A 12500-nucleotide genomic window follows, 5' to 3' on the forward strand; every position below is an offset into this window, starting at 1 on the left:
GTGTCAGTAGGTCCTGGAATTCGTCCACAGAAAGGCCAGAGAGACAACTTCACTCGTGAACCGCCATGTTTACAACAGAGCATTTTAGGCGTCCCAGTCTGCATGAAACCATCTCTCGCCTCTGTCTGAGACAAGAACAGACACGCACGGTTCTTACGTTACGTTTATGCCTATAAAATCAACTGAAATGTCAATTGCTGGTCCAAAAAAAAAAAAAAAAAACATTACGTTAATTTTTATTGGTAGGCTCGGTATCGTTGAGCCAGAACATTTGCGCATGCGCTGACAGAATGTTTGAACAAGAGAGAAAAACGCAGTACCTCCAGACACCGGCGCTGGAGCGTCGTACCAAACGAGTCATCCCGGGATTTCGGCCCGTGCGATCGCTTTTGGACGCAGTTGGCCCTTCGCTGCTTTCTGCTACCGACCTTGCCTCCCGGTACGGCATTGAGGAAGAGATATGTCGGCCCCTAAACCATATGTGACAAATCCCACGCCTACTCACAGCTCCAAACCGCCCTTGTCAATATAGCCTAAGAATTAGATGGCTTATATATTCAAGAGAAAAGTCATTTTATCTGTCATATGGTAAGCACTGGAGTCGCAGATTAGAAAGTGTGCGCATGCGCACTCCTTAAGGTAACATACATACAGTCATAAGCTTTTTACGAATAACTACAGGAGCTAATATCTTCGAGACATTATATTTACAGCTAAAATACATAGCATATACACATACCTACTAAATACATAATATTTAAAGATATATTCATTAAAAAGAAAAGCTGCTGTACAAAATGCGGCCCTGGATTTTCTTTTAAAACCAGTAAACTCATAGGTACGGATAAAATCAGGTAGCTCATTCCGCAACTTAGCTGATACGTAAGAAAAAAGAGAACTAAGACCATAACTGGTTGTTCCAGGTTTATTGACGAACAGAATGTAATTTCCTCGAAGATCATGCATAAGAAGAGGACGGGAGAGAAAACGTATTTTTCATATCAGCAGAAGAACCCCTTTTTTTCCAAAAAAACAACAACATACTTTTATGAAGTAATATGAGGACATTTTGAATCTGCTTATTGCATAGAGACGTAGAGTTTGACTTTAGTAGTAAGAGGACAGGTGATCTGCAAATATAAATCTGGTTATTCTCTTATTTACACTATACCGTTTCTTTGACACGAGGATTACAGCGAAATGAAAGTACAACCTTCTCGCGAATTTTCTATGATAAAAACGTGTTCAGAAATCCAAACTCTACGTTAACAGCACACACCAGGCCTACTCTTGAGTATCTGGCTAGAAATCTTTTCCTCTGGCCGCGCTTCTGCCATTCGATGAGGGCCACTCTCGTGCTTCTTAAGTTGCCTGGCTCATGCCCAAAAAGAATTCTGGGTAATTCTGCCATTCCATGACAAGGGAAGACTCCCGATTCTCATTTCATAGTTTTTTTCATAAGTGTCGTGCCACCCAGTCCTACCAGCAAAATAACGCATCGATTGAAGGTTTTAGCTTTCAAAACTTGCCCAGATTGTGTCAGTAGGTCCTGGAATTCGTCCACAGAAAGGCCAGAGAGACAACTTCACTCGTGAACCGCCATGTTTACAACAGAGCATTTTAGGCGTCCCAGTCTGCATGAAACCATCTCTCGCCTCTGTCTGAGACAAGAACAGACACGCACGGTTCTTACGTTACGTTTATGCCTATAAAATCAACTGAAATGTCAATTGCTGGTCCAAAAAAAAAAAAAAAAAACATTATGTTAATTTTTATTGGTAGGCTCGGTATCGTTGAGCCAGAACATTTGCGCATGCGCTGACAGAATGTTTGAACAAGAGAGAAAAACGCAGTACCTCCAGACACCGGCGCTGGAGCGTCGTACCAAACGAGTCATCCCGGGATTTCGGCCCGTGCGATCGCTTTTGGACGCAGTTGGCCCTTCGCTGCTTTCTGCTACCGACCTTGCCTCCCGGTACGGCATTGAGGAAGAGATATGTCGGCCCCTAAACCATATGTGACAAATCCCACGCCTACTCACAGCTCCAAACCGCCCTTGTCAATATAGCCTAAGAATTAGATGGCTTATATATTCAAGAGAAAAGTCATTTTATCTGTCATATGGTAAGCACTGGAGTCGCAGATTAGAAAGTGTGCGCATGCGCACTCCTTAAGGTAACATACATACAGTCATAAGCTTTTTACGAATAACTACAGGAGCTAATATCTTCGAGACATTATATTTACAGCTAAAATACATAGCATATACACATACCTACTAAATACATAATATTTAAAGATATATTCATTAAAAAGAAAAGCTGCTGTACAAAATGCGGCCCTGGATTTTCTTTTAAAACCAGTAAACTCATAGGTACGGATAAAATCAGGTAGCTCATTCCGCAACTTAGCTGATACGTAAGAAAAAAGAGAACTAAGACCATAACTGGTTGTTCCAGGTTTATTGACGAACAGAATGTAATTTCCTCGAAGATCATGCATAAGAAGAGGACGGGAGAGAAAACGTATTTTTCATATCAGCAGAAGAACCCCTTTTTTTCCAAAAAAACAACAACATACTTTTATGAAGTAATATGAGGACATTTTGAATCTGCTTATTGCATAGAGACGTAGAGTTTGACTTTAGTAGTAAGAGGACAGGTGATCTGCAAATATAAATCTGGTTATTCTCTTATTTACACTATACCGTTTCTTTGACACGAGGATTACAGCGAAATGAAAGTACAACCTTCTCGCGAATTTTCTATGATAAAAACGTGTTCAGAAATCCAAACTCTACGTTAACAGCACACACCAGGCCTACTCTTGAGTATCTGGCTAGAAATCTTTTCCTCTGGCCGCGCTTCTGCCATTCGATGAGGGCCACTCTCGTGCTTCTTAAGTTGCCTGGCTCATGCCCAAAAAGAATTCTGGGTAATTCTGCCATTCCATGACAAGGAAAGACTCCCGATTCTCATTTCATAGTTTTTTTCATAAGTGTCGTGCCACCCAGTCCTACCAGCAAAATAACGCATCGATTGAAGGTTTTAGCTTTCAAAACTTGCCCAGATTGTGTCAGTAGGTCCTGGAATTCGTCCACAGAAAGGCCAGAGAGACAACTTCACTCGTGAACCGCCATGTTTACAACAGAGCATTTTAGGCGTCCCAGTCTGCATGAAACCATCTCTCGCCTCTGTCTGAGACAAGAACAGACACGCACGGTTCTTACGTTACGTTTATGCCTATAAAATCAACTGAAATGTCAATTGCTGGTCCAAAAAAAAAAAAAAAAAACATTATGTTAATTTTTATTGGTAGGCTCGGTATCGTTGAGCCAGAACATTTGCGCATGCGCTGACAGAATGTTTGAACAAGAGAGAAAAACGCAGTACCTCCAGACACCGGCGCTGGAGCGTCGTACCAAACGAGTCATCCCGGGATTTCGGCCCGTGCGATCGCTTTTGGACGCAGTTGGCCCTTCGCTGCTTTCTGCTACCGACCTTGCCTCCCGGTACGGCATTGAGGAAGAGATATGTCGGCCCCTAAACCATATGTGACAAATCCCACGCCTACTCACAGCTCCAAACCGCCCTTGTCAATATAGCCTAAGAATTAGATGGCTTATATATTCAAGAGAAAAGTCATTTTATCTGTCATATGGTAAGCACTGGAGTCGCAGATTAGAAAGTGTGCGCATGCGCACTCCTTAAGGTAACATACATACAGTCATAAGCTTTTTACGAATAACTACAGGAGCTAATATCTTCGAGACATTATATTTACAGCTAAAATACATAGCATATACACATACCTACTAAATACATAATATTTAAAGATATATTCATTAAAAAGAAAAGCTGCTGTACAAAATGCGGCCCTGGATTTTCTTTTAAAACCAGTAAACTCATAGGTACGGATAAAATCAGGTAGCTCATTCCGCAACTTAGCTGATACGTAAGAAAAAAGAGAACTAAGACCATAACTGGTTGTTCCAGGTTTATTGACGAACAGAATGTAATTTCCTCGAAGATCATGCATAAGAAGAGGACGGGAGAGAAAACGTATTTTTCATATCAGCAGAAGAACCCCTTTTTTTCCAAAAAAACAACAACATACTTTTATGAAGTAATATGAGGACATTTTGAATCTGCTTATTGCATAGAGACGTAGAGTTTGACTTTAGTAGTAAGAGGACAGGTGATCTGCAAATATAAATCTGGTTATTCTCTTATTTACACTATACCGTTTCTTTGACACGAGGATTACAGCGAAATGAAAGTACAACCTTCTCGCGAATTTTCTATGATAAAAACGTGTTCAGAAATCCAAACTCTACGTTAACAGCACACACCAGGCCTACTCTTGAGTATCTGGCTAGAAATCTTTTCCTCTGGCCGCGCTTCTGCCATTCGATGAGGGCCACTCTCGTGCTTCTTAAGTTGCCTGGCTCATGCCCAAAAAGAATTCTGGGTAATTCTGCCATTCCATGACAAGGGAAGACTCCCGATTCTCATTTCATAGTTTTTTTCATAAGTGTCGTGCCACCCAGTCCTACCAGCAAAATAACGCATCGATTGAAGGTTTTAGCTTTCAAAACTTGCCCAGATTGTGTCAGTAGGTCCTGGAATTCGTCCACAGAAAGGCCAGAGAGACAACTTCACTCGTGAACCGCCATGTTTACAACAGAGCATTTTAGGCGTCCCAGTCTGCATGAAACCATCTCTCGCCTCTGTCTGAGACAAGAACAGACACGCACGGTTCTTACGTTACGTTTATGCCTATAAAATCAACTGAAATGTCAATTGCTGGTCCAAAAAAAAAAAAAAAAACATTATGTTAATTTTTATTGGTAGGCTCGGTATCGTTGAGCCAGAACATTTGCGCATGCGCTGACAGAATGTTTGAACAAGAGAGAAAAACGCAGTACCTCCAGACACCGGCGCTGGAGCGTCGTACCAAACGAGTCATCCCGGGATTTCGGCCCGTGCGATCGCTTTTGGACGCAGTTGGCCCTTCGCTGCTTTCTGCTACCGACCTTGCCTCCCGGTACGGCATTGAGGAAGAGATATGTCGGCCCCTAAACCATATGTGACAAATCCCACGCCTACTCACAGCTCCAAACCGCCCTTGTCAATATAGCCTAAGAATTAGATGGCTTATATATTCAAGAGAAAAGTCATTTTATCTGTCATATGGTAAGCACTGGAGTCGCAGATTAGAAAGTGTGCGCATGCGCACTCCTTAAGGTAACATACATACAGTCATAAGCTTTTTACGAATAACTACAGGAGCTAATATCTTCGAGACATTATATTTACAGCTAAAATACATAGCATATACACATACCTACTAAATACATAATATTTAAAGATATATTCATTAAAAAGAAAAGCTGCTGTACAAAATGCGGCCCTGGATTTTCTTTTAAAACCAGTAAACTCATAGGTACGGATAAAATCAGGTAGCTCATTCCGCAACTTAGCTGATACGTAAGAAAAAAGAGAACTAAGACCATAACTGGTTGTTCCAGGTTTATTGACGAACAGAATGTAATTTCCTCGAAGATCATGCATAAGAAGAGGACGGGAGAGAAAACGTATTTTTCATATCAGCAGAAGAACCCCTTTTTTTCCAAAAAAACAACAACATACTTTTATGAAGTAATATGAGGACATTTTGAATCTGCTTATTGCATAGAGACGTAGAGTTTGACTTTAGTAGTAAGAGGACAGGTGATCTGCAAATATAAATCTGGTTATTCTCTTATTTACACTATACCGTTTCTTTGACACGAGGATTACAGCGAAATGAAAGTACAACCTTCTCGCGAATTTTCTATGATAAAAACGTGTTCAGAAATCCAAACTCTACGTTAACAGCACACACCAGGCCTACTCTTGAGTATCTGGCTAGAAATCTTTTCCTCTGGCCGCGCTTCTGCCATTCGATGAGGGCCACTCTCGTGCTTCTTAAGTTGCCTGGCTCATGCCCAAAAAGAATTCTGGGTAATTCTGCCATTCCATGACAAGGAAAGACTCCCGATTCTCATTTCATAGTTTTTTTCATAAGTGTCGTGCCACCCAGTCCTACCAGCAAAATAACGCATCGATTGAAGGTTTTAGCTTTCAAAACTTGCCCAGATTGTGTCAGTAGGTCCTGGAATTCGTCCACAGAAAGGCCAGAGAGACAACTTCACTCGTGAACCGCCATGTTTACAACAGAGCATTTTAGGCGTCCCAGTCTGCATGAAACCATCTCTCGCCTCTGTCTGAGACAAGAACAGACACGCACGGTTCTTACGTTACGTTTATGCCTATAAAATCAACTGAAATGTCAATTGCTGGTCCAAAAAAAAAAAAAAAAAACATTATGTTAATTTTTATTGGTAGGCTCGGTATCGTTGAGCCAGAACATTTGCGCATGCGCTGACAGAATGTTTGAACAAGAGAGAAAAACGCAGTACCTCCAGACACCGGCGCTGGAGCGTCGTACCAAACGAGTCATCCCGGGATTTCGGCCCGTGCGATCGCTTTTGGACGCAGTTGGCCCTTCGCTGCTTTCTGCTACCGACCTTGCCTCCCGGTACGGCATTGAGGAAGAGATATGTCGGCCCCTAAACCATATGTGACAAATCCCACGCCTACTCACAGCTCCAAACCGCCCTTGTCAATATAGCCTAAGAATTAGATGGCTTATATATTCAAGAGAAAAGTCATTTTATCTGTCATATGGTAAGCACTGGAGTCGCAGATTAGAAAGTGTGCGCATGCGCACTCCTTAAGGTAACATACATACAGTCATAAGCTTTTTACGAATAACTACAGGAGCTAATATCTTCGAGACATTATATTTACAGCTAAAATACATAGCATATACACATACCTACTAAATACATAATATTTAAAGATATATTCATTAAAAAGAAAAGCTGCTGTACAAAATGCGGCCCTGGATTTTCTTTTAAAACCAGTAAACTCATAGGTACGGATAAAATCAGGTAGCTCATTCCGCAACTTAGCTGATACGTAAGAAAAAAGAGAACTAAGACCATAACTGGTTGTTCCAGGTTTATTGACGAACAGAATGTAATTTCCTCGAAGATCATGCATAAGAAGAGGACGGGAGAGAAAACGTATTTTTCATATCAGCAGAAGAACCCCTTTTTTTCCAAAAAAACAACAACATACTTTTATGAAGTAATATGAGGACATTTTGAATCTGCTTATTGCATAGAGACGTAGAGTTTGACTTTAGTAGTAAGAGGACAGGTGATCTGCAAATATAAATCTGGTTATTCTCTTATTTACACTATACCGTTTCTTTGACACGAGGATTACAGCGAAATGAAAGTACAACCTTCTCGCGAATTTTCTATGATAAAAACGTGTTCAGAAATCCAAACTCTACGTTAACAGCACACACCAGGCCTACTCTTGAGTATCTGGCTAGAAATCTTTTCCTCTGGCCGCGCTTCTGCCATTCGATGAGGGCCACTCTCGTGCTTCTTAAGTTGCCTGGCTCATGCCCAAAAAGAATTCTGGGTAATTCTGCCATTCCATGACAAGGGAAGACTCCCGATTCTCATTTCATAGTTTTTTTCATAAGTGTCGTGCCACCCAGTCCTACCAGCAAAATAACGCATCGATTGAAGGTTTTAGCTTTCAAAACTTGCCCAGATTGTGTCAGTAGGTCCTGGAATTCGTCCACAGAAAGGCCAGAGAGACAACTTCACTCGTGAACCGCCATGTTTACAACAGAACATTTTAGGCGTCCCAGTCTGCATGAAACTATCTCTCACCTCTGGTATCTTTCAAAGGGTTGCCTTTACCCACATTCCGGCTTAATGATGCCAGCGTGGGGGCTTCTGTGGACGAAGATGGCCTCAAAATCCACTTATAAAATGATAAACCTACCACATTAAGTCGAAGTCGCTCGCTCTCCTAATATGAACTGGACATTTGTCACGTGAGATTCATACCTGAGCCCACATTGACCCAAAACAGCAGATGTTTCAATGAGTACGTCTTACACGGACCCTTTCACAGCGTAGCCGAGTTTTGTAGACCGTTTATCGCCGAAAAGTACAAAATAAAACAAATAAGCACTTAGAACTTAAAAGATTAACAAGTAAGTGATACAAAGAGTGGGGAGTAACAATCATGACCGCCTCTAGATCTGTGATCTGCCCCAACACCGCAACGTTATAAAAAGTTCCTGTAACATTCATTACAAATTCTGGAACATCACCTTCATGTCTATCACACGAATGAAAAAAGCCCAAAAAGTGTTGTAGGAGACAAGTTTAGAGATCTCCTCTCCAATTCCCAGGTCTGTGCGGTGCATCGTTTCTGAGTTATTTGTCGAATCATGTTGCGCAACTTTGCAGAGTTTTGTATGAATCCGTCACGTTGGTGCAACCTCCGTTGTGCACTAAGTTTTAACACTTGTTTCTACGAAGGATGCATGCCATCTTGTCTTTAAGTGTTAGTTATTGAATAAGGCATTGCTTTGTGGAATAGAGCTGTTGTTGGCTTTGTTATATATGAGAGAGTCTCAATGGGGTTAACCGTTAGCTGTGACACGTCAAGAAAAGTTAACCGTTAGGCGTGAAAATGACAACAAAAAATAATAACCGCTAGCCTTGAAAAAAATTAAAAGCATTGAGCGTGATTTTTTTTAAACTTTCAAAAGTGGAATAGGGAGTGTTTCGAAGTATTTAGAGACTTCAGAGCACTCGATACCCTTTTACCTCCTTTGCTCTTCTCGTGGACATTCCATCTCGCTAAGCTTGTCTGACAAGACAAAACAAGTCCCAAATAACGACCAACAACAGAAGATGAAGTAAGGGAACGGATTCCCATGCCCATCATAGTTTTTAAAAATCTGTTTTTGGTTTCCAAGATATTTTAATTTCTCGTTCCCAACGCCACGCATATTTAAAATTTCATTACGTCATTACAACTGGCCAATCAGGTGCCTCTCTAAAAATAGCTGCGCAGCTAAGATAAGATTTTAAAAAAAAACTATCATTGGTGTATGGGGGATCCGGGGTGCTTACCATTTAGCCAAAAAATCCGGAAATTTCGGTTTGAGGTCAAATGGAAGGGCAATTTTCCGGAAAATCTTTTCGGAAATTGTGGACAACCTCCAGAGGTAGTCCTCTTTTTCCGTTCGGAATGGAATTCGGGAAATGCCCTTACCATTTGTGTGAATATAATTCCGTTTCCAGGCCGAGAAAATATGCGGGATGGAATGCAGAGTAGTAAAATGGTAAGCGCCATTCCCATCCGGTTGGTCATTAAATTCGGAAAATCGCTTACCTTTATGCAACGATCATTCCATCCGGATTATTTGGCTAAATGGTAAGCACCCCCGTTCTCTTACCTCATCCTCTCATGCCCGAAGTTGGAGGTCTTGACAAAAATGTAAGTCGCATTCTGATGACCAATGACTTATTCTTTTCAATGTGTACTAACACCCTACCAACTAACATAGAGAACCCCGAAAAGCAAAAAAAGAATTTCATTTTCAACGAGGGACGTTTCTTTGTTTTTCATGTAAGTTAACCGTGACGGGGAAAAAATAACCATTAGCAGTGAAAAGCCAAATTTTCTAACCTTAGTCGTGAAAGCTATCCTCCCATTGAGACCCCCGTAAGAGGGTATAATCCAAGGAAAGCTTCCTATTTTGTTCCTATTTTGGAATGAGAATTCCTATTTTTGAAGCTAACTGAACGTGAAGGTAGTTAACTGAACGTGAATAAAGGCAGATGAAGGTAAATGAAGGTATATGAAAGTCAATGAACGTGAATGAAGGTATATTGAGGTTAATGAAGGTACATGTAGATGATTGTGATTGAAGGTAGACTAAGGTAGATGAAGGTAAATGAAGGTAGATGAATGTGAATAAAGGTAAATGAAGGTAGATGATGAACGTGAATGAAGGTCAATGACGATAAATGAACACGGATAAAAAGACATCTAGGTAGCAGAAGGTAAATGAACGTGAATGGTAAATGAATGTTAATGAAGGTATGATGATCGTGAATGAAGGCATACGAAGGTATATGAAGGTAACTGAAGGTAGATGAAGGTCACGAGATGAAGGTAGATGAACGTGATTGAAGGTGACGGAGGTAGATGAAGGTAAATAAACGTGAGTGAAGGTAGATGAACGTGAATAACGGTATATTAACTAAGGCAAATGAATGTAAATGAGGGTAGATGAATGTGAATGCCAGTTGATGACCATGAATGAAGGAAAATAAATGTAGCTGAAGGTAAATGAACGTCAATGAAGGTGTATTAAGGTAAATGAATGTAAATGAAGGTAAATCAGTGGATGCAAATGAACGAGAATGAATGTAGATGAAGGTACATTAAGGTAAATGAACATGAATGAAGGAAAATGACGGCAAATGAACGTGATTGAAGGTACGTAGATGAAGGTAGCTGGCGGTAGATGAAGGTAATTGAACGTGAATGAAGGTAGATGGAAGTGAATGAAGGTATAATAAGGTAAATGAACATGATTGAAGGTAGATGAAAGTAAATGAATGAAACTGAAGGTAAATGAACGTGAATTCATCTATATTGAGGTAAATGAATGCAAATGAACGTGAATGAAATAATAATATCTGATAATAATAATAATAATAATAATAATAATAATAATAATATCTGACCTGCTAATCGCCCTTTCTCGCAGTCGGAGACTGAATTACTAAGGGCGCAGCTCAACGAGGTCGGACCGAAGGAGCTGTGCTGCCGGCTAGGCGCTCGGCCCCTGAACACCAGCCATATGTGACCTCGGCACCACAGCACCACAGCCTGATGGAATAGGCCAGGAGTCGATTTTGAGGAGGGAGGAAAACCGGAGTACCCGGAGAAAAACCCTCGGAGTCAGATTGAGATATACTGAAACTCAGTCCACATACGACCCGAGCCAGAGTTGAACCCGGGTCGCAGAGGTGGGAAGCACGGTTGATGACCACTAAACCACCCTGACTCCCCCTGACTCCCGAGAGTCACCTTGACTCCCCCACATGAATGTAGATGAAGGTATATTGAGGTAAACGAACGGTGTAAATGAAGGAAAATGACGGTAAATGAACGTGATTGAAGGTAGATGGAAGTGAATGAAGGTATATTAAGGTAAATGAACATGATTGAAGGTAGATGAAAGTAAATGAATTTAGCTGAAGGTAAATGAACGTGAATGAAGGTATATTAGGGTAAATGAACATGAATGAAGGTAAATGAATGTGATTGAAGGTAGATGAAGGTATATGAGGGTTAATGAATATTATTGAAGGTAAATGATGGTAAATGACCAGGAGTGAATGTATATTGGTGCAAATGATGATATTTTTTTATAAATGGAGGTAAATAGATATAGATGAATTAGGTAAATTTATATGGATGACTGAATTGTGGGAAACTGAATTATTTAGCGTGTCTCACGTCGTTGGGGACCCTTGGTGGGTATATGCATGAGGTCTTTCCTGACTGAACTGTTCGCGTCTAACAGTGAGGGCCTTAGAGGAGCACTGGGTTTGAGAGTCCACCTTGGCGATGTGACGTCACTTATATTGAAAGTACTGAGTTGTAAATGCATAGTGAGCATCACGCGCTTTGTTCGAATTGGAGTCGTTGCCGAACATTTGATTTCATTTCTTCCCCCGAACCAGCATCAGATAATAAAATGCCGCTGGTATTTCTTGAACAAATGCCTCTTCCGACGCTTAAATCGTATGTGACTGTCAGCGTACTGTTGTTTCTGTCCGCCATTCTTTATACTTTGAATGTGACTGTCGCTTCGGGAGAAAGCGATTTTTCGAAGATCTACGAGTTCATCACTCAGGATAACTTTTGTTTCTGGGTAAGAATTTGTGTCTTTTCTGCTGTACCTTCGTTCCACATTTTTATGATCGTCCTTGAAGCAAAATTGTGGTTCTCAATGTACAAGCTTAAACTTGTTTTTTTCAGACGAACCTGAACTTGGCTTACTGTTGTTTATTTTTGCTCGGGAAAGTTATCCAGAGAGTTGTGTTTGGCGATCTCCGTGCGCGTGAACTTCAGGTTGGAATATGTATTTGAATGATTTAGCTTAACTGCTGAATACCCATTCAGTTATTTGCTTAATATTGATTACGTGTACTGGAACTTTCATGTCGATGGGTGTATCGTGACCGATGTATCTTTTCGAATCTCTCCATGCGCACCTCGCTAAAGTTTAAAGGGTACCCATTGCAGCCAAATCGTTTTTGTAACATCGTGATGCTTGGCTTTTTTCTAATACGATGCGTCTTTGATTTCCGCTAGAATTTCTAACCTTTTTGTAATTTCTGCGAGTATTTGGCATGCACTTTGCAAACAAAGATCTGCACGCCTGCACTGAGCAGTCAATTTGCTGATCATTGATGCGGTACATGCCAGCTTAATAATTGACAGCATTTTACTCTTGATCCATTAGTTAAGGCTAATTTCAGTTTGGCATGA

General features: G+C 40.8%; 1 protein-coding gene across 1 annotated transcript in view; it reads left to right on the forward strand.

The window, feature by feature from the left end:
- The first annotated feature begins 11599 nt into the window (after positions 1 to 11599).
- The window catches only part of LOC138019990 (E3 ubiquitin-protein ligase AMFR-like), a 16391-nt gene continuing 15490 nt past the window's right edge, over positions 11600 to 12500 (forward strand). The window contains exons 1-2 of the mRNA XM_068866977.1: positions 11600 to 11880; positions 11988 to 12080. Of these exons, the coding sequence (XP_068723078.1) occupies positions 11611 to 11880; positions 11988 to 12080 (363 nt within the window). The 5' untranslated portion in view covers positions 11600 to 11610. The remainder of the gene's footprint in view (positions 11881 to 11987; positions 12081 to 12500) is intronic.

The sequence above is a fragment of the Montipora capricornis genome, chromosome 10, assembly GCF_036669925.1.
Source record: "Montipora capricornis isolate CH-2021 chromosome 10, ASM3666992v2, whole genome shotgun sequence".
NCBI classification, from domain to species: domain Eukaryota; kingdom Metazoa; phylum Cnidaria; class Anthozoa; order Scleractinia; family Acroporidae; genus Montipora; species Montipora capricornis.